Source organism: Macrosteles quadrilineatus, unplaced genomic scaffold, assembly GCF_028750875.1.
Source record: "Macrosteles quadrilineatus isolate MER2022 unplaced genomic scaffold, UCM_ALF_1.0 Scaffold_3__2_contigs__length_128488019, whole genome shotgun sequence".
Classification (NCBI taxonomy): Eukaryota; Metazoa; Arthropoda; class Insecta; order Hemiptera; family Cicadellidae; genus Macrosteles; species Macrosteles quadrilineatus.
Genome location: NW_026542596.1, coordinates 127,992,065 through 128,013,814, shown reverse-complemented (window position 1 = coordinate 128,013,814; position 21,750 = coordinate 127,992,065). Strand labels below are relative to the sequence as shown.

The 21,750-nt window shown below is 34.7% G+C and overlaps 1 protein-coding gene across 2 annotated transcripts in view; it reads left to right on the top strand.

The window, feature by feature from the left end:
- Positions 1–21,750, top strand: part of LOC128989631 (polyamine-transporting ATPase 13A3-like) — a 48,012-nt gene that overhangs the window by 19,922 nt on the left and 6,340 nt on the right. For both annotated transcript variants that reach the window (XM_054411579.1, XM_054411580.1), the window contains exons 2-14: positions 5,888–5,933; positions 9,056–9,138; positions 9,685–9,852; positions 10,467–10,537; positions 11,221–11,345; positions 14,540–14,696; positions 16,320–16,524; positions 17,050–17,248; positions 17,367–17,668; positions 18,656–18,856; positions 20,159–20,344; positions 20,919–21,038; positions 21,523–21,673. In XM_054411579.1, coding sequence (XP_054267554.1) covers positions 5,915–5,933; positions 9,056–9,138; positions 9,685–9,852; positions 10,467–10,537; positions 11,221–11,345; positions 14,540–14,696; positions 16,320–16,524; positions 17,050–17,248; positions 17,367–17,668; positions 18,656–18,856; positions 20,159–20,344; positions 20,919–21,038; positions 21,523–21,673 — 1,987 coding nt within the window. In that variant the 5' untranslated portion in view covers positions 5,888–5,914. The remainder of the gene's footprint in view (positions 1–5,887; positions 5,934–9,055; positions 9,139–9,684; positions 9,853–10,466; positions 10,538–11,220; positions 11,346–14,539; positions 14,697–16,319; positions 16,525–17,049; positions 17,249–17,366; positions 17,669–18,655; positions 18,857–20,158; positions 20,345–20,918; positions 21,039–21,522; positions 21,674–21,750) is intronic.

The following is a 21,750-nucleotide window of genomic DNA, read 5'->3' as shown; positions in this document are numbered from 1 at the left end:
GGTCAAAACTCAAAGATATTTTTTTAATGTTCAATTTTGTATTCACAAAACGCCTTATGGACAGAGTTGAAAACACTCAGTGCACAAACCTTTGAATTATCTTGCAAGGTAGAACTTTGATGGTTGAACTAGAAGGCTGTGCAGTATTTGTTCATTTGATAACGCTATACAGCTGAAGATAGCAAGATATAAACTAGCGGCTCTCTTTGAAGTTTAAGATGACTCTCGATAGAACATTAGCAACTGAGTTCAATTTTTAAGGAGGTATTTGTGTTCAAATACATTATGTTTATTGTTTACCCAACAATTTTTACATAGGGCTAATGTGGTACAATTAAGTGTGTTTAACCTTTTATTTGTATCCACGCTAGAGGATTTTGTTAAGAGATAAATTCAAACTTTGAAAGGAAAAGAGTTTATTACTCTAAATCATAGTCTGAAACAATATATCAGGGTTTCCTTCCTAGACTTTAAAATAATTCAGAACTCCCTCTGTCTCTAGTAGTCTGATTATGCCAAAGATAATATCAAGCATTGGCAGTAGGGTAATTAAAAAAAATTTCAAATTATTTTGATGGTGCCATTTTTGAACGGAATAAATATACAGGGTGGGGCAATGAATGCGCCCCACTTTATAAACAGTACAAACTCAATAATATTCACCCTATCTATATATTTAATACGCGACATGAAACTTTGTGAACAATAAGGCTTTTTTTGTTTTAAGATTTAACCCCACATATTATATACCAAAATGTTCGTCTAGGTGTGTAGATGTGCAAACTGGCATTAGATTTACAAAATATATCTTTTTAAGGGCGTGGGCTGCCCTCAAAGTTCCTTCCATAAGGATAACATTGTGATTGATTTGAATGTTATTATATTCTGAAACAGATGTCAATACATTAGTTAAAAAAATTAAATCCCAGCTGTTTTGTTTGGTTTTGAAATGTAAACAGTTTGCATGTTTTGAAAAATAATTAGAATCCCGGCTACGAAATCTTACCTATAGGACACGACGGGAGAAAAGTTTTACATTATATTTTCGTTTAAACATACCAAGGACCCGACGACAAAGAAATATTGCCGGTCGGACACGGCGAGTATACGGCAAGCAATGCAAAACGTAAGGAGCCCAGACGAGGAGCTAGAACAGTTAGTGGCAACGTGAACTTACAAAATTACACTGACAAATACAAGAATTCAGCAGCATTCACTTGGCGAGATGGCATTAAAATTTCAGAAATGTGGTGCTACATTTTAAAGAAGAACAAAGAGGACGAGGCGAAGGATTTCCATCCTGCTGCCAAAAAGGAAAAGTGAATTTACCACCATACCGAGAAATCTATTATATCCAGAGCCTACTTAATGGAGTAAATCATTTGAGCAGAAACTACAAAGATAACAATAGATCGTTAGCTAAATGTGCTCGCAATGGTCAGCACTCCAGCTAAAATTTAAGAACATAACAGTGGAGGGCCTTTCATGTATAAGGTGCACGACACAATTTAACACTCAATTGGCACCTTTCAACCGTCAGAAAGGGAGCATCCCACATATGCCCAAATTTATATCTACGTATACGTCGAAACCGCTGTTCAAGAAAGAATGCTAAACAAAGCTAATGGCTCTTGCAGCACTGAACTCATGCACATTTTGACTCATCATTTGGTTGATATTAATCCATACGCGCAAGTTTTCAGCGTGATGAGCTCTGTCCTGCAAAATACTCCTATTGAACAGCAAAAATAAATTAGAATGCATATAGTCAACGATTGAGCTCAAGACCAACGTCGATACAACGACGTAACTTCTAACGACGTTGCCATCCCAATTTATTATTCGTGCGAATTCGCACGGGTTCACCTAGTGGATATAAATAGCACACCAAAACACAGCTTATCTTTTGCCATTTTAACTTAACAAAGTCATTTTTCCATTTCTTGAGAACAAAATCCTACAAGTGACTTCATTGTCCTACTTGAAATTCCTTTTTAGCCACTTGAAACTCCATCAAATACTCCTCCAGCACTTCTTCAGGAATCACTTTAGTTTTTGGACTATCCTTAGCTTCCGTTCAAGCAAATCTGTGGGGTGACTTTGAAAAACCTAGAACGTCAAGTAGCTTATTAGAACAACCCCCCCCCCCTCCCAAAAAAATTAGCCAACGTAAAGCTTTCAATAACAAAAGCTTCCTGGCAAATCTCTTCGGATTTTGAGTTACTGGGACTCATATTCTTTTAACATTTGCTGGTGTACAAAGAGTTTTGCGGCACCCACCGATTATTTTTTTTGGTTTAAGCGATTATCCTAAATAATTTTACCCAGTTCAACATTGTTTTAAAATCTGGAACAGCGCCATGTAGACCAAGGATGGAATACGGTCCAAACAATCTCTGGGTTTTTGCACAAGAACCACTATTTTATAAATAGGTTTCCACATCAAAATCTCAGTGTTAATAGCCTCAGGCATAATATTTACTAAAATGGCATAGTTTAATTGATGTTTTAAGCACAGCTGATCATTCATTGTTTGCAACAATTAACATGTGACAGGTAAAACAAATTGTAGCGTTCTCATTGTCTCACCCTACATTAAAAACTCTTTCAGTATGACAACACTTTGCGAATCTATGTCAGGGATACCCTAATACTTCTTAATTTGATCTAAAAATGAATATTGATACCCCGAAATTGGTCATTTTAATTCTTTTGATGCCAGTGTGCTTGGTTTGGGGATTTTTAATTTTTCTCAGAAAAGCTATTTTGTACTGTAGGTACATTGTCTACATACAGTAAATTGTTTTGTCTATAATTAGGTTGTGCTTTGTTTTGTCTAAGGTTAGTATGCTAACCCCCCCCCTCCCGACCTTGTACAACTGTACAAGGTTGATAAAAATTAGATTCGCTTGATTGTATGTTTCTAAAGAGTTGTTGAGGATTTAATTTGTAGAAATGTTTTCTCTTGTTGTACCAGGAAGGTTAATTTAGTTCAATGAATGTTACGTTGCTACTGAGAAATTATGCCCTACACATGTTTATACATCTTGTTGTGACATTTATTTATCTTATCTCTTATCAGACCCACTTATCAAAATCTGTCAAGGTGTTTTATGTTGTCAGGAAATTGTTTTTATCTTTGTCGGCTATCATTTGAATTTCAAATGAAATGTTGTTGAATAGATATAAAATGATTTGAAATATGACTCTGATACAAAAAATCTTATAACTGTGGGTAAGATGCACCAATGTTCTTAATGTTTTTGTCTAACATTAAGTTTTTAAATTTGACTAGTTCTATAGAACTAGAACTGTGTTGACAACTGGAAGAAGTAAAATGCTATTAAACACATGGCATGATTCTTTTTTTAAACTACGAGGCATGTTTTTTAAGTAAGTACCGTTTTTAAATTTCTCATTTATATTTTCAAAATTATGTACTTGCGCGTGTGGCCGGACAAGGACAAAATCAGTCTGCCAAAAAATCAAAGTCTGGTTTTGTCCAAAAAATACGAGGCATGTTTTTTAAGTAAGTAGGTACCGTTTTTAAATTTCTCCGTTCCTGTACTGCGATTGGCATTTTCGACATTTGCGCTGGTTTGGGCATCTATTGGTAAGACCTAGCTGGAAATTCGATAATAATCGGCTGTGTTTACATCCGGTTTCGAGCATTCAAAATGGTGCCGCCAATTGAGACTGCTGCCGACCGAGAAGTGCACGCTGTAATTAGATTTTGAAGTGCTTAAGGTGTGAAAGCTATTTAATATCATCGACAGATTAGTGAAATGTATGGCGAGAACATTATGAGTGACGGAATGGTACGCAAGTGGATAAGGGCATTTAAATACGGCCCCACCAACGTGGGGCCTTCGCTCATGATGAGCAACACACTGGGCGGCGTCATTACTGTTCCCGTACCCACTGCCTTGCTCATCATGAACGTTGGTGGGGCCTTCTTAAAATGCCCTTACCTACTTGCGTACCATTCCGTCACTCATAATGTTCTCGCCATACATTTCACTAATCTGTCGATGATATTCAATAGCTTTCACACCTTAAGAACTTAAAAATTGAATTACAGCGCGCACTTCACAGTCGGCGGCAGTCTCAATTGGTGGCACCATTTTGAATGCTTGTAACCGGATGTAAACACGGGCGATTATTATCGAATTTCCAGCTAGGTCTTACCAATAGATGCCCAAACCAGCGCAAATGTTGAAAATGCCAATTGCAGTGCAGGAACGGAGAAATTTAAAAACGGTACTTACTTAAAAAACATGCCTCGTATTTTTTGGACAAAACCAGACTTTGATTTTTTGGCAGACTGATTTTGTCCTTGTCCGGCCACACGCGCATGGTACATGATTTTGAAAATATAAATGTTTCTGTATAAAGTATTTTTTGGACAATATCTTGGGTTTTTTTTTGTAATATTTGCAACCATCCCAGTAAAACTCCATACTAAGCATCAGTTTTATATAAATTATTAATTTAATCAAAATAAAACATTTTTGTGACATTTACTCCCTTAAACATTATTCTATAACTAAATATAGACGCACAGGCACTCACACCTATGGTTTTGGATTATGGGCGTCTTAAAAAAAGTAAAGTTACTCCAAACCGAGATTGAACCGAGACCTGGATAATCATGGCAATGCTATATAGCGAAATTCAGAGGGAAGTCATAAATACTACCAACACAAAACCTGCAATAAAACAATTGTAATTATAAAAAAAGACTGTTGGATGCTGTGAATAAAATTGTTACCGTACTGCATTTTATATATTTAGCTTGAATGATTTAGTGAAGCCTCAAATTGGAAGATTACACACAATGACCATTACCTACACGAGCGTCCTGAGCGACCCGTGACACTTCGCCCTTCAAGTACTGTTGTATAGCAGACAACCTATCAGATAATAGAGGCTTTTAATTTTGCATTGAGTGTTTTGCCCTGTCATAGATTTTAAATTCAAAATTTTGGATTATTGTTTACACTACTACTAAATTTTATACAAAGTGGGAACTTTTATGGTCCTACTAGTCCTGAGTAAAATTTGAAGTTGACATCTACAATCAGGAGAGGGTTGTAATTTTATGACGTTGATAAAGTTGTGATTAATTTTGTACCGTATCAATTTGTCTCTAATATGTTCGATTTAAGACCTTCTATAGTTAGAATTGTCATACGGCAAGTGATTTTGCATCGTAGATTCATTCATAGAGTTGTGTAAAAAGAACTCTCCCATTATAAGAGATTGTACAAAATGACACTTAATCTACCTTTGTTTTTCTAAATCTTTATAAGATTGGATATATTGATAGAAATATTATTCTTAACTAAATTGTTGGCCTATGAATGGTAAATTTTCCAAGCCAAAATATAAAATTTTACCTGAAGCTATACATTCTTTAGAATTTTATCAGTTTTTTTAAAGAAGTCTATAATACTGTACAGAGTAAAACAGTTAAATCTATATACTAAAATATGCCAAAAATATAAGACACATTTTGCATCATGACCTTCAAATATCACACAGAGAAGTAAACAGGTTGGCTAAAAAATTGCACGATTCTTAGTAGATGTTTTGGATTATCTAAAAAAAACAACAAACTATTTTATGAAAGACAAGTATGTAAATGATACACGTGTTTTGAGCACTGATTGCAGCAATTACAAAATGGTTGAACAATAATTAAAGTTCCATTGCTCAAGGTCTGTTAAAGCTGTTACACAGCTGTTGTTAGAACAGTTTGTTCTAGATGAGATAGTTGATATAGAGCTTGAAAGTTCTGGCTCATGTACTGTACATGCAAGTAATGGTTATGTAGTGTAAAAAAGTGGTTTTAAAAATCATTTTTAATTTTTACAACTATTTTCAGGAGCGACTGCCTCCTCGCTTCGGGAGGATGTCCTCAGCCGCTGAGAGTAAGTTGTTCTTCAATTTTTTTTAGTCAATAAAAATATTGATGAAATTAAATGTAACTAATTCCTGTAGTAAGTGTACGTTATTTTCACATGAACATTTCTAAGACCTAATCTTCTGTAATATACACACAACAACAGTCACGGGACAGTAAAAATCAATCAAGATAGAGCTACAAAACTTGGGAAAATGTTTCTGGATATTGATAGCTATTTGTGTCTTAAGGGTGAAAAGTACGTTGATTAGGGAGTGGGAATGATCCATTCCTGCTCTAGAACAGCAATGAGGTATTTTGCTTGATGTTTAGGAATGGCAATGTGATCATTTCAATGCATTGGTAGGTAAACTTATTTTACACACCTTATTCAGTGATACTACTTTCAGCGGCAGGGCTTGCTAGGAGCCAGAAGAAAATCTTTAAAGTAAGCATAGGTTGATATGTACTCGTACATCAAATTAAAGGTCTTTACTATTAAAATATAATGCTGCAAATTTGAACTCAAACGAACAACCAGTCAAAAATCGCAGCTGTTTGATGATTTCTTGACACTCTGTCATTTTAGCGAATTTCCTTATAGGGAAGGGTAGCTATTACTGTAGGTGGCTCTGATAGACCTCTGGGCCCAGTACCGATATACTTTTCATTAGTATATTGAAGTGTTTTTTCACGATTATTGGTTATGGAGAAAATTCAAAAATTGTGAATTAAAAATTTCCAATGTTATTTTTATGGAAATTAAGTAACTTTTGCAGTTTGCTTGTTTATGGATGTGTGTTGATCAAATTTGACAAATTTATTCATCCCACCCTATACTATTAGCATTTGTTCAAAAAATACTTTATTTTTACCATTTCCATAACAGCAAACCAAAGTACTCGTTAAATCTAGGGTTATATTTAAATGGGAAAAATGTCTTGTTTATGGAAATATTTTGGTATGAATCTAATTCAAAGACATTTTGAAATTCGCTTAGTCTGCGGGTTATATGTATTTTAATATTTTTTGTCCTTGATTTTAAGAGGTTTTCAGAGGAATTATATTTTGAAGAAAGACTGCAGGACTGGGCAAAAATACTGTTTATTTTGCACAATACTTAACTACTTGTAGCAAATAGTTATAGGCCTACCTGAAATTTTTATACTGATTTTTTTTTGTTTTTTGTTTTAATTGCTGTACTACGTAACTAAGAAAATAAAAGTCATGAGGAACATGTAATTATAATCAAAACAACTCGATAATTGTTATAATGAACAAAGAACTAGCAAATGATAATTTAGTTGACTCAAGTCCGAATCATGTTTAATAATGACTGCGATACTGTGATACAAAATGACTCATCAAAAATATTGAATTACTGTAAAGACCACAGTCATACAAGCAGTTAGCTAAACTTTTTACTATCATGTAAATTTGTTGGTTAAGCATTTAAGATAAAAATGGAACTAGGACCTACTTTGGACAAATGATACTAAAATTGTCATATTTCATAGAATGTTTGACATATGCGTAATGAAGTATTTTATTGATTGCCTCAAAATATAATAAACAAAAGAATTTCAACATACATTTTCACGTAAATAAAAAATATTTGTTCTTATAATCCACACTCTGATAAAATTAGGTCCCAGCTTTCAAAATGTGTCCATTAAGCTTAATCAAAAGAATATAAATTACAAACTACCTAAAGCCCCAAAGACACTTTGGCATTATCGTTTCAGGGTTTTTTTTGTAATTTGGTTTTGAAAAAAAAGTATATTTTACAAAATGCACTCAGATAGAAAACCGTTGAAGCCTAATTAAAGCCACATACTGTTAAAACCTGGTAAAAAACACACTATATACAAAGGTTCCCTGTGCTGTAGCAGCAAACCTAAGTACTCATTATACCTAATGTTATTTAAACAAGGAATAAATCTGAATTTTTTTCAATGATATATTTTATTGAAACCCAATCAGGTGAATGGAAATTGGCTTAGTCTGCAGGTTTGCTGTGGCAGCGGTGTTTTGTAACAGTGTTTTTTGCAGAGCAGCTGTAAAATAAAACTGCTGTTTTAGTTTACACGAGAGCTCGCAGCGTGGTCGAAAGCTCGACCCAAAGTATGTATTGTGCAAACTTCTCTAGTTTCACCCCACGCTGTTAATAAAACATGTGATTGGAATTTCTTCAATTTGTTTAGATTTTCTGTTTATATTTTGTTGTTATTTCGTTAAAAACATGGCAACCCATAAGGCCCATGTTAATTTGTTTTTAAATTCATTTTTCGTGCTTATTTTTGGGCCTATTTTATTTTATAAAGGGATTCTGAACATCTACAGGAATATATCTTTCATTTGGTCCCAACCTCGTGTAATTCGGTCCAGTAGTGTGGTCAGGCTAGCTGTCATAAAGATTTGCAAAAGTTTTTTAGTATAAAGATTTTATTGAGACATTTTAGTTTACATTTTATTGACAGACAAAGCTTATATAGCCTGTTCCTGTCATAAAAGTTTACTTTATTCTGCTTGTTGGTCCTCTGTTCACAAGGTTACTTTTCATTGCTATTATTACAATACATAATAACACATTTAAATTAAAAACTTTCCTCTTCACACAATCATTTTATTAATAAACTAAGAGCAAAACCACAGTTTTATCAAATTCAATCAGTGTTAGCAATTTTACCTTTAATTTGCAAAAACTGCATTGATTAATCCCGACTGAGCACTTGGATTCCAGCCATAAAATTCTATAGCTTATAATCACAAACTCATTCATTGTTCATGTAGTTCAGCGCCTCCTGTATGGAGGGCCAGTGGAGGTGCTGATATCCATGTGGCACTGGCAATGGCAGTGTTGGATAAGACACCTTCCAAGGCCACAGATTACAATGCCAGCCAGCCAATAGAGCGGAACACTTCCGCTGTTCCTGTCCATTCAAGCCTGCCATTTGTTCAGATTAAATCACTATCATGCAAATAATTTACTTCCTCTTCACCCTTGATTTTTAAAACTAAATTATTGCCATTTTAAAATTTGCGTCAAAACAAATAGCCTACTGATACACAGACCCAGTCTTTCCATTTTATTTGCAAGATAACCCCAGAGACACAACCAATTGTTAATATGAGAATTAAAATTTACAGATGAAAAAACAAACAAGAAAAATGGAAAACTTTGGGAGGTGGAAGAATCTAACTATCTTAATCATGGAGAAGAAGATGAAATGGTAAGTTACAAAACTACTGTAATACGTCCAAATTTTGTATTTTGGCAAAGTTTTTAACTAAATGCTTTGAACTTGAAATAAACCAATCAACAAAATTGATATTAGATTTACCTTTGTTGTTTTAACTTGGGTTCTTGTTGGTAAAAGTGTTGCGTCACCCTATGCATTTCGACACCATGGTAGCATCTTCAGATACCTTTTGTGAATTCATCTTCTCATCACTAATACTATAGTATATATTTACAAAACATATACACGTATACAAGTATTGTGGTCGTGTCGGGAAAAGACAACGACGGAATCACAGCAAGATTGACCATGTCATAAACAAACATTTAATTTTCGTATAAAATGTACTGAAACCACATAATTTTTACACAATTTCAATGAAATATGGGTGCTTTTTTAAAAGTTTTAATTGATTTTACCCTCCTCTAAAGATTTTGATTGATTCATTAATTGTGCAGGGTCTCTTTAGGACTTTAGGTACATATCCATCCACATTATAAGATTTTTGTGCACAACAATATTTACCATGTATTGCAGGAGATCTACGGATATTGCCTGAGCCGTATACACAATACAGTGATGTGGATGTTCATCTTCCTCTCACTGGGGCTGTTACGACTCGTCTTTCATTGGTGGCCTGAGTGGATGCTCTTCCTCTCCCACAAACGATGTCCGCTGGCTCAGGCTGAAAAAGTATTGGTTTTGGTACGTAAAGAAATGATCACGGATAAACCAACCGATTCTTTTGGGAAAATAAACATGTTTTTGTCCTTAACATTCAACAGTATAAGTAATCTATGTTTTAAAAATATACAGGGTGAGTTTTAGTGTTTATTGGCGAGTAAAATGTTGAAAGAAAGAAAAGCATTTATGAATCTAAAGATGGTGTACAGATGTTTTTTTATTTGTTTAAAGTTACTCCGGATAGAAACATGCACATAAAAAGTTGAGTAACTGTAATAAAATAATAGACACATTTCGTAATGTTTGTACTATTTATTAAAAAAGATAGCAGCAAAAAGAACACATCAGTATGAGCTCTCTAAATGATACCACTGAAATAACGTTTAATTAGATTTTTCTTCTGTTACTATTAAGTTTTACGTTTAATTTTCTACTCATTTCATTTTCAATTATATCATCCAAATGATCAGTTTTATCATTTCTAGGGAGATTTAGAAAATTTTGTAGCAGTAGTAGATTAAACAGAGATTGAAGTTTAATTTTGTTAAATTAAATGCAATTTATATGATTTACATTTTGATACATCCACTTGCAAAACAATTCAATATTTTGTGACCTGTTCCATTTTGTTGTAGGACAGATATGAAAAACGGTTCACCTCATTGTTCATAAAAGATGTTAAAAGGATGTCTGCAGTTAATCAAAGGTAGGTATGTGAACTTGCCAATAATTTATTATTGAGTATACTAATTAAGATGAGATTGATTGTCTAATATTAGAAAATGGTGTGGTATTTTAATAAGGTACCATACATTAAATGAAACAACTAACAATAATAGCAGTTCTAGCTAAACAAGCAATTATATCTCATTATTTATAGTCAGTCGGTGGCTTAGTCGGCAGCGATGTCGTGGGTTCGGATCCTGGTCACTGCCGAAAACATTTTATCAGTTCAGTTCACCTTTGTACTATACCGGCTCACTCCTTGCTTTGCTGTGTATGATTTTTTCCCTTGTCTGTGACACGATCTTTGTACGGGCGGTTAGTATGTGGACGGGTAAGGTTAGAGGCCGCCAACCTCTTAAAAAAAAAATGTTTACTCACAAAATGTGGGGATGGTTTAAAAACATCTCCAACATCATCAAGTCTAGTCCCCTCCTGCTATTCTGGTTCTCCTGGTACTTTCTTTTTCCATTAATACCTTTTGTGGTACCAGTAACATTTGGGGAGAATTTACAACCGGTAATTATTGTAAAACTCTTGAATTTGGATTTGACAAACATCTTCATTTCAAGGTAGTTTGAAAACTAAAATTCAAAAAAACTCAAATTTTGTTCTTGTAAACCACGGAAGCAGCACAAAAACTGTAAAGTCATGACCTTATCTTAGTTTACAGGAAGGACAAGATCATTCTGAGCCTATGAAGCAGTTAGATCCTTATCAGCTTTCAAGGGCGAAGAAGAGTCATCCCATAGAGGTCTTCGAGATCCACCTTGCTAAATCTGCCATAAAAGGTAAACTGTTCTTTACCTAGCTTGACTCACTATTATAAGAAATGATTGTACAGATGATACAATGTTAATTAAGCTCTATGATATTGAACTGGCTTTAAATATAACTCCTAGAATGTGATTGATATAATTGACGCTTCTACGGCAATTGACCCAGGAAAAGTTACTCGTGTGTCTCTCATAATATGTATTAATTGTGTGTGTGTGTGTTAATTTTCTAATGTTTTGAATACTACCTCCCGTAAAGATGGAATCCAATTTCAAAGCCCAAAGTGAGAAAATTATTTCTTTACATTTGTTACAAAAAAATCACAAAATTTCTTTGCAAACACAAAAACTGTTTCTGGTAAACTTTCGATTGTTGTCAAATGTTAAACTCTTGTGTAATTGGTGTGAACACAGCTTTAATCAAACTAAAAAGCTTTGACTATTCAAATAGTCAATCTAAAAGATTCAAAACTATTTTCAATTCCAAAAATATTATCAGCTAACAATAACAAATATGTGTTTACTAACCTGTTATAAAGTTAAATATAACATCCTTTTTACTGTTGCTGTTACAGAGTAAAAAACTAGTCGTAATAAAAACAGGGGTGCCCATCCCCCCCTAGACTCATGACGCACCCCCCCCCCCAATTGAGCAACAGCCCCCCCCACCATAAATGAGGTACACAACAAATGAGAAACATTATTCCCCCGCCCAGAACTATTTGTAAAACTAAAATAAGTTTTATACAATTTTATAGATATTAAAAATTCAAACCCAGTTAATCTATATAAATAAAGTTATAGTTTTGTCTGTACGTTGCTCAGAATTATACATATTTTGGGTTATTTTTACGTTTTATACATTGAAGAATTTTAATATGTCTTATCTCAATTTATGTACGTCTATCACGGCCCAGAAGGCATTTTACGCAGCCTACTCTAAAGAAACATAGAGTACCGATTATGATTCTAATAGTCTAAGTGTATTCACAGGATTGGCGAGAGTGTCCTTAGCCATTAAAATATGGCCTCACTAATTTCGAAATAAAATAACGGACGATCAAAAACCCAATTTTGTGTGATGTTTCTAGTTTTCTTTTCTCCACGTTTACTACATACCTACATCATTTAAGAAATACTAATAATCTGTTGAGAGAACACGTCATATATGACGAACAGCTGTTTTGATAAAGATTCCTTTTTCTAGCTGTCACTTATATGTTTACATAAAATGTTGTTTACGAATACTGTGTAGGCCCTAACCATTTCCAATCACATTTTTAAGCGAATCCAAAACCAAGTGAGATTAATAACCGTGTGGCTTTGGCTTACATAATGGGTTTGATTTATCACGGGTACTAATATGTAACTGTAAATTAAATTAAATAACTTAGCCATCATCCAGATCGGGAACCGGAGATTCTGTGTGTATCAAGTTGTACTTGAATTTTGATTACCGTGAATCAGTTTTGTACAGGACTGGAAAACTTATCTTTCTAAATAAAATTAGAGTTTTATAAGTCACCTCAATTTAAGCAATTTGTTATTGCCAGAATATCTATATAGAGTTCGTAACCTCTGCTTAACGAATTTTAAGCGTCTTTCTCTTGATATAACGATCCCCTCTCCCTCTCTTTGGAAACATCACAGCTCCTTTGATGAAAATGGAAATGGAAACAACGCTTGCGCCAAACAATCGTCTGTTTCGTTTTACACTTCTGTCTGCTGTGTGCTATGTTACAACAGATTTCAGATACAACAGCTGGTGAATGATGACGATTATAATGCTTAGTAAACTGTGATTGAGGGATTAGTAACCATGGTAACTTTAGTAAAAGGCTGATGTGATTGGGCAATGAGTAGGCCTAAATATGGCGACTCGTTGAATTTGTGTATGAATTGAAGAGAAACCTAATAAAGAACAGAAGAACAAAGAAAAAGAATAACAAGATTGTTCTTGTTACATTCTTTTTTAAGGTAACACAGTACCCAAATAAAATTTTTTTTTTTATTTTTTTATTATTTAGTTTTGTAGAACAGACTTTTCTGAACACGTAAATAACAAAAATTAAGGAAGAAAAAAATTATTTTTAAAATTTTCAACTACTTTTATAAACTATTGTAGCCTAATTTAGCATGTCCAAGGTCCTACTACTAATCAAGACGCAGAGGGTACGCCGTTAAATAATAATTTTGTTTAAATTTTTTTATTATTTAGTTTTGTAGAACACACTTTCCTGAACACGAACATAGTACCAAAAATTATGGAAGAAAAAAATATTTTAAGCTATACAGCGACTTTTATACACTCTTACTTTAGCATGTCCAAGGGTCCTACTACTACCTGTGACAGGGGGTACTTTTGTCGTTTTCCAAAAGTCAAGTGGTTTTTAGTCTGGTACACTTTTCTTCCTCAATTATAATCCAAATTCAATAAAAAATGGTGTGTGTGTTCCTCATATGATAAGGAACAATAATACGAATCAGTTTCCATGACAACCAAAAACCTTTGAAATAAAAAAAATATTTTATGTTAAAAAATTACAAAATATTTTATAACATTTTTAAAATCATACTAACAATTTAATTTTGTTCAAAAACTTTTTTGCTTCATATTATTGTTGGTAATAATGTATTAAACTTAGTACAAAAATTTCAAGCTGATAGGTTAATATTTGTAAAAGTTATGTGTATCTAAAAACTGTCATTTTAACACGGGCGGGATAGGGAGTACTCAGATCTCACATCTTGCTAATCTTGAATAATAACTTCCAACACGAATCCTAAACTATCCTAAAATCCTATTTTAACTAATTGAATTCAATAATATAACTATTGTCATTACATAATTAATAGACTTTCTATCTGGCGACTTCGTAATATATTTTTGATTTTCGTCACGTTGAACAATATTGCAATTAACTTTATCCCCCCCCCCCATTTGAATTTTTGAAGCCCCCCCCAAGAATTTCAATGACACAGTCTGCGTCACAGCCCCCCCCCCCTTGTGGGCACCCCTGATAAAAATATAAAAAACCTCAAAAATTAATTAACTGGCACTGAAACTAACTATAGTTCGGCCGCTTAGAAAACGACCTGTGCGCTAATGCTAAACTAATGCTGGAGGAGGTCGCTTTCTAAGCGGCCGAATTATAATTGATCATTGAAGCTAAAACCTTTGGATTCATTTGGCACTTCTTTTTTTACAGAGGTGGAAGAAATACGAGCCATATGGGTGAAGAAGTTATGTTACATTTGGGACGACGACAAGAACAGTTTTCTTAAGCTTGTGGGTTTAGACCAGGGAGTAACTAAAAGTCAGCTTCATGAATATCATGGATTGGACCACAAGGAACAATACATGAGGTACCAAAAATATACTAGCATGAAGTATTTCAAAATGTCAGTTTAGTAGAATACCCTACTGTAACAAATCAACAAAATTCAGTCACAAATGAGGCGCACCTTGACTTCTATCATTATCTGTAACAGGAAAACGGTTTACAAAGTCATTAGCATTCCTATTTAATGACTTAAAAGATATTGTGTATAGAACCGCAGGGCACAGAAGCATCTCCTAGAATAATTTACTTTTACTCCGTGGTAAGACTCCGAAAAGTATTGTTGAGTCTGCTTACGGGTGGAATATTTTACTCTATAATCATTATTATCATCATTATTAATTGAAATTGTTTTATTATCATGATATGAATAAAATTTTGAAGGCAATTGAAAGCACTGGGCGGAACGATGCTTCTAAGTGTTAAATAACTCAACTCAAACTGTGAATTATACCTTCATGTAGAATAACTGTTACTACCGTTTTTTAAAGTAGCCGTTTCAGTTCAGAACTTAGAATTGAAAAAATTCACTTAATTGCATTGTTGACTTACTTAACAGCCATTGTTTTACTTAAAAACATGAGTAACGGATCAATGAGGTTCAAGTATTTAGAAAATAGAAGTAAAATTTTAATATGCTTTGAACTTTAACTAATCAGCTGTTAAGACTAATTTAATTTTTAAGTGGTGCAATTAGCAAAACGGCACACGGAAGATTTCTCAGGTACCGTTTGACGTCACTAACTGCTGACGTCACTTTGAGGGAACACCATTACCGCAACGATACGTACCGTAATTGAACTGACGTCCTCCGTGGTGTAGTGGATAACGTTTCGGCGGGATGATAATCCGAATGTACCGGGTTCGAATCCCGCTGGTAGCACTAACTTTTTGTCAAAATTTTTTTTCATATCAGCAAGTTTGGTTGGTTTGGTTAGGTTATGACAGTTTAATTTTATAATTTAAAAAATTATAAAATTAAATGTTAGGCATTTATAATTTTATTTTATGAACAAAATGATTTTGTAGATTAGTAAACCTTCATTCAATTTTTCCATTATCAGCACGTTTGGTTAGTTTGGTTTGGTTATGACAGTTTAATTTAATAATAGAAAAATTATAAAATCGTCTGTTTCTTCAGACGCAGCAGTTAGTGATGTCAAACAGCACCTGAGAAATATTCCTTGTGCCCCACTGGTGCAATTAGTGTTTGGTACAATGATTCATTGCATCAATGTCAGTGGCAATGAGAGGTTATAAAGGAAAACCTCTCTTAGAAGTTATGAGTCGTGTTTGTTAGTAATTAAAAAACTGTCTAAGGTAAAGTAGTGTATGCAACTCGCATAAATAGTGTTGGCGACACTCGTAGAAGTGTTCAAGGCACTCACCAAGGCTCGTACCTTAAATTTCTACTTGTGTCGTGTAACTCTACTATAAAGATTTAAAATAAAACTTTTTTCGGCTGTTTATTGTTTAAAAATCGGTATGATATAATGAAAAAATTGATGCATCATATTGATTCATATTGGTTGATGTAAACTATCTAACATTTATTTTTTTGTTAATTCTTCTTTGGTTTTTAAACTTGAATAAATGTTACTTAAATAACTCAGAATATAACTAAATCTTTTGATTTGGGTCATTCTAGGAGAGTTATCTACGGAAAGAACGAAATCCTCGTAAAACTACAGACAATCTTAACTTTGATCCTGTTGGAGGTGTTGAATCCGTTTTACATCTTCCAAGTTTTCACAATTTGTGTATGGTTTGCTGAGAATTATATCTACTACACTTTTGCCATCATGACCATGTCATTGTTCGGAGTGTCATCTGCAGTCATACAAACACATCAGGTAAATCAATTTGGATATTTTCAATCAAATAATAATTAATGTTACATGTACAGTAATGTGGATTGGGTGAACACTGGATGGAAATTATGTAAAAGGTTTGGAATGGTCAACGTTTTGTTCTCCATCAAAAGGTTACCAACTTGAAGCCTGTCCGGCCAACAATTTTGACCCAGCTTCAAGCCTTGCATTTTGTGCAACCAGATGAGTTTGAAAATCTCATTAGTCTTTTTTGTATGGAGCAAATTTGACATTCAAGTTCAAAAGGGTGTCAAATCTCACAGAGGTGAGAAAAGGTGCAAGTAAAGCTGTTTGAGTCTTTGCTCTTGATATGTAAAGGATTTGTCAATACTGTGGCAACCATCCTTTTTGTTGTGGGTGTATTTGGTAGAAGTAAGAGTTATTTGGGTAGAAAAGTTGTTTAGAATTATTGTGTCTAGGTAAGCTACCAATTGTTGAGTCAAAAGTAGGTACTTGTGAATATATACTTGACTTTAACTTAGTTACTTACGTTTTTTGTCTGTTCAGAACCAGAAGAACTTGCATCGTACTGTACATGCAACAGATATTGTGACAGTTCGACGCGGCGACGGCAGCTACGAGGACATCCCCACTACCCACCTGGTGCCTGGTGATGTCATTGTGATTCCGACGCATGGCTGCTTAATGCATTGCGATGCTGTGCTACTCGTTGGCAACTGCATCGTGAACGAAAGCATGCTAACTGGTAAGGTATAGCAAGAAGGAATTTAAGAAATGGAAGGACGGTTTGTGTTGTAGAATGAATTGTTGTAGTACCCAATTGTTTACTTGAATCAGATGGTTAGAGCACTATTACGTTTCAGGTGAGAGTGTACCAGTAACTAAAACAGCTCTTCCCAACGAGAATGTTTTGTACTGTGAACAAGAAGATGCCAACCACACTCTCTTCTGCGGCACTAAGGTCTTGCAGACTCGCTACTACGGCAATGAGAAGGTCCATGCAGTCGTGGTACGCACAGGCTTCCTAACCTCCAAAGGATCTCTCGTCAGATCTATCCTCTACCCTCCTCCTGCAGACTTCAAGTTTGATCAAGACTCGTACAAGTTCATTTGGATCCTGGCTTTCATAGCGCTGATTGGACTAATCTACACAATAATCATAAAAGTAAGTAATAGTGTAGAACGTTTCCTAAAGATGGTACAGAGATTTAATATGGGAATGAAAAGTACGGTTTTTCATTGTCAGAGGTGCCGATAGCTTTTTGATGCTTCAAAATTGGACACAGAAGTCCTTGATCATTAGATTTTCAATAAATGATCCTGGATGAGGAAGCCGGTCGATCTTAGTCAATTAAGCCATACAGATCATCTTAGACCTTATTCACTCAATTGCCTACATTCATATTGATCTTAAAATGCACACTTAAGTGAATAATATTCTTATTAAAGCGATATGGGATGACTGTGCTCTTTCAACTAAAGTATGTTGAGCTGAAAATATACTTGTGACGAGCAAGGAAGAGCCTGCAAGCGGCGAGCACCGTGTGGAAATTCCTATCGTACAGGGCACTCTTTCTTCACTAAGAGCGTTATAGTACATGAGGGAGAGAGAGGCAGTGTTGGACTTTGTCCTAGACACCAGCAACTATTGCTAGACACCACTTAAGTATATACCATTGAATGTTTCCTCTGTACCATATTTCTCTGTGGATGCGCCAACTCTTTAACCAAGACAATATGGCAGGAGACATTTTAATGTAGCATCTTTAATGTCACATCAACTATTGCACTCACTATCTAAAACCAGAGATGAAATTATAATTTTATATCGCAGCACACTTTGTGATGGGCTCATTTGAATGACAATTTGAACTTTTACTGGCTACAGCTGGGTCCATATAGATAGGCGTCTGGTTCAGTATCCTAAATTCAATGGTGTAACCAACAAAGCCAAGTCCTAAAAGTGTCTCTAAATGCTGGTATACGGTATTCTTTAGAATTGTAAGCCAGTTATATAGAAAAACCAAACGGAAGAGGTCAAAATACAAATTGTAGTTGCTAAAACAATTTAATCACAAATACTTTCTCAGAGCGATTACTGTATATTTGTATCTTGATAATGTGTGTTATTAAAGTGTTATGCATATTACAGAGCAGTAGGGGTCTGCAGCCAGGTGACATTATCCTGAAGGCATTGGACATCATCACTATAGTCATCCCACCGGCCCTGCCGGCCACGATGACCATCGGCAAGCTGTATGCCCTCAGTAGACTCAAGAAGTACCAGATATCCTGCATCAACTCTAGAGTGATCAATGTGTCCGGCTCCATCGACTGTGTGTGCTTTGACAAGGTATGAGCGCTGAAATGAGTAATGTGTTACTCATAATAATGGTTTTATTGACAACATTTTATTTTTCCTACAGTTACCTAACAATGTACATGTTCTCTCACTGATTTGAGAAAGCAAAGTGGCTAATTCGCTCATCAGTGAGACAATGTTAACATTGTCTCACTCTAATTACTTTATCTCACTCCAGATTTGCAACGTAAAGGCACGAAATAGTGAGCGCGTAACATGCAGGCAACGTCGTATGCGCGCGAAATACGTTGGCAGCACTGGCTGTAAATCAGCTGGTCAGCTGTTGTACTGTTGTATTTGTCACTTCACGTTAGATGCTATATTAAAAGTCAACTTCTGTGTAAAAATAGGTTATGTTTCTTCACCAATTTATTTGTTTTATCGTAACTGTAGGAAAAGTATAATGTGCAACTCGAGTTCAAAGTACAATTGCCTCACTCGAGAAACTATTACTCACTCGCCTACGGCTCGTGAGTAAGGATTTCTCTCGAGTGAGTCAATTGCTCACTTTTCTCACTAGTTGCACAAATAACTATTCTACAACAATTAGCCATTTTCTACACCATAAGTTTATTTTTGGTCTTATTAATTACTACAAATGAAACTATCAGCACAGTAAAAAAAATTATAGTAGTTTCTAGTTTCTGGTACATTTGGTTGATTTAATTTCACCCTTTTGGCTTGTTAGTTGTCGAATTATCAATCGTTACAGTAGTATAGCAAGAAAGAATTTAAGAAATGGAAGGACGTTTTGTGTTGTAGAACTCCTGCCCAAGAGGCAAGTGAATACACGTTCTTAACCCCACAAATTTTTAAATTTGTATCATTTATTTTGGCATTTTTTTGGCCGTGAAAAAATATGATGTACAAAACATCAAGACAACATTGATGAAGAATATCAGAAAACTAGGGACGATAAAATTGCTCTTATAAAAAATGTACCAATGCATTTTTCAAACGTAAAATAGTTAGGTGTAGAAATTACTAAAATGACTTCATTTACAAAATTATAAATAATTGGTGAAGTTTTATTAGAGTTCATATTTTTCAGTGTTTTAAAGTTTGATTTAAATCTTTGCTGACGGCGCTGACTACTTGACTATGACTTTATTTCTTTTCTTCCCGAGGGGGATGTAGGGCTGCAACAAAAGCCTTCCACACTTGATTCTGGACCATCCTCTTTAATTCACCCAAGCTCCTACTTTCTTCCTCGATTTCTTTCTGTGCTGAACAACTATACTTTTTACTTATTGTATGTAGTAGCAGACGATGTATTGACGAGTGTGGATCCAGACAGGTACACTTACGGAGGACGGGTTGGACATGTGGGGTGTCGTACCCGTAACAAACTCTCACCTCCATCCACCAGTCAGAGACGTGGCCAAGATGCCGCTCACGCCACTCTTGTATGGGATGGCATCCTGTCACTCGCTCACCATCATTGACGGCGTCGTCTGCGGCGACCCACTCGATGTAAAGGTAAGGAGAAAACGTGGTTCACCACTTAACTGAAGTGTACTTCTGTATACTGTTGCTTTTGAATACAGTTGATTTTCCATGTACACATTTCGAGTTGTACTTTTGCAAATGGTTCTAACGGAAATTTTAGTGAGTATAAATGATACTGAGTGCTAATTACAGATCTTTGATTTAGAAAATTCTGAGTTAGCAGAGCGCAAAAAACTCAACAATATTTCTCTAATTGTTCAGTGACAAAAGTTTTCCTTGCACTTAAATCCCTCCTTTTCTATTAGGGTTAAATGACACTCTGAATACTTTAAGTGGGCTTTCAAGCTTGTTTAGAAATAACAGGCATCTGGAAATTAACTCTAGGTTTAAATAAAGCAACTGAAGGTTGCTGGGCACATTTTCTTTGAAGGCGTGATAAATTGTCTATTTCTAATCACCCCATCCTTACAAGTCTCTATTTTTCACTGGTTGTATGTTTCAATGGGAAATGTCTTTCTAGAATCCTCCTATTCCACACCAGACATGAATATCCTGTTGCATTTGTCCAGTAATACTAACTACATTGATTAATGTGTTGTTCCAGTTGTTTGATTCAACTGGTTGGATATTTGAAGAACCGGAAATTGCAGACACCTCGAAATATGACCTCATGGTACCTTCAGTGGTGCGTCGTCCTTTAAAAAAGCAAACTGATGATGAACAGGTAATTAAATTCACTCTGATTAAAAAATTAGTGTCAACGTCAATCCACCCACCTTTTGACAAAGGGCATGTCAATCTTTTTACTGAAATTATCTTCAATATTTAGATTTTGCTTTTGAAACTCTTCACGAAATATGTACTTTAGTTATTAACAAATCTTTGTGTTATTTAATGTGTTTTTCCATTGTGAAGTTATTGCCTCCAAAAAACAACTATTTGTGTTCTCTTCAAAATGAATATAACTCATATGAGCATTAAGGTTGATTTAAGAAAACTGAGCACAGATTTGAGCAACAAATCTTTTTTCTAGTTAAGAACAGGCTATTTTAAAATTAGTAACCATAAAAAAGATATGTAATTAAATACATGATGTGTCTTAACATATTGTGTTACGGTTTGTGTGGAATAAATAAGCAACATTTTGAATAATGCAATTACAAGCGACAAAACCAAAATTTAACTACAGTACCTAGTTATTGTTTTAGCCTTTGGAGATGGGTATTATCCACCAGTACCAATTCTCATCAAAACTACAAAGAATGAGCGTGATCACTCGACAGCTCGGCTCCAGGGATTTGACGGTTTATTGCAAGGGATCTCCCGAGATGATACAATCGTTGAGCAAACCACACTCGGGTGAGCAAACTAATAATTAAAATCTAAAAAAGTAGCAAAGAAATGAAGTTTGAAGCAGTCCCATTTTTTACAAGTGA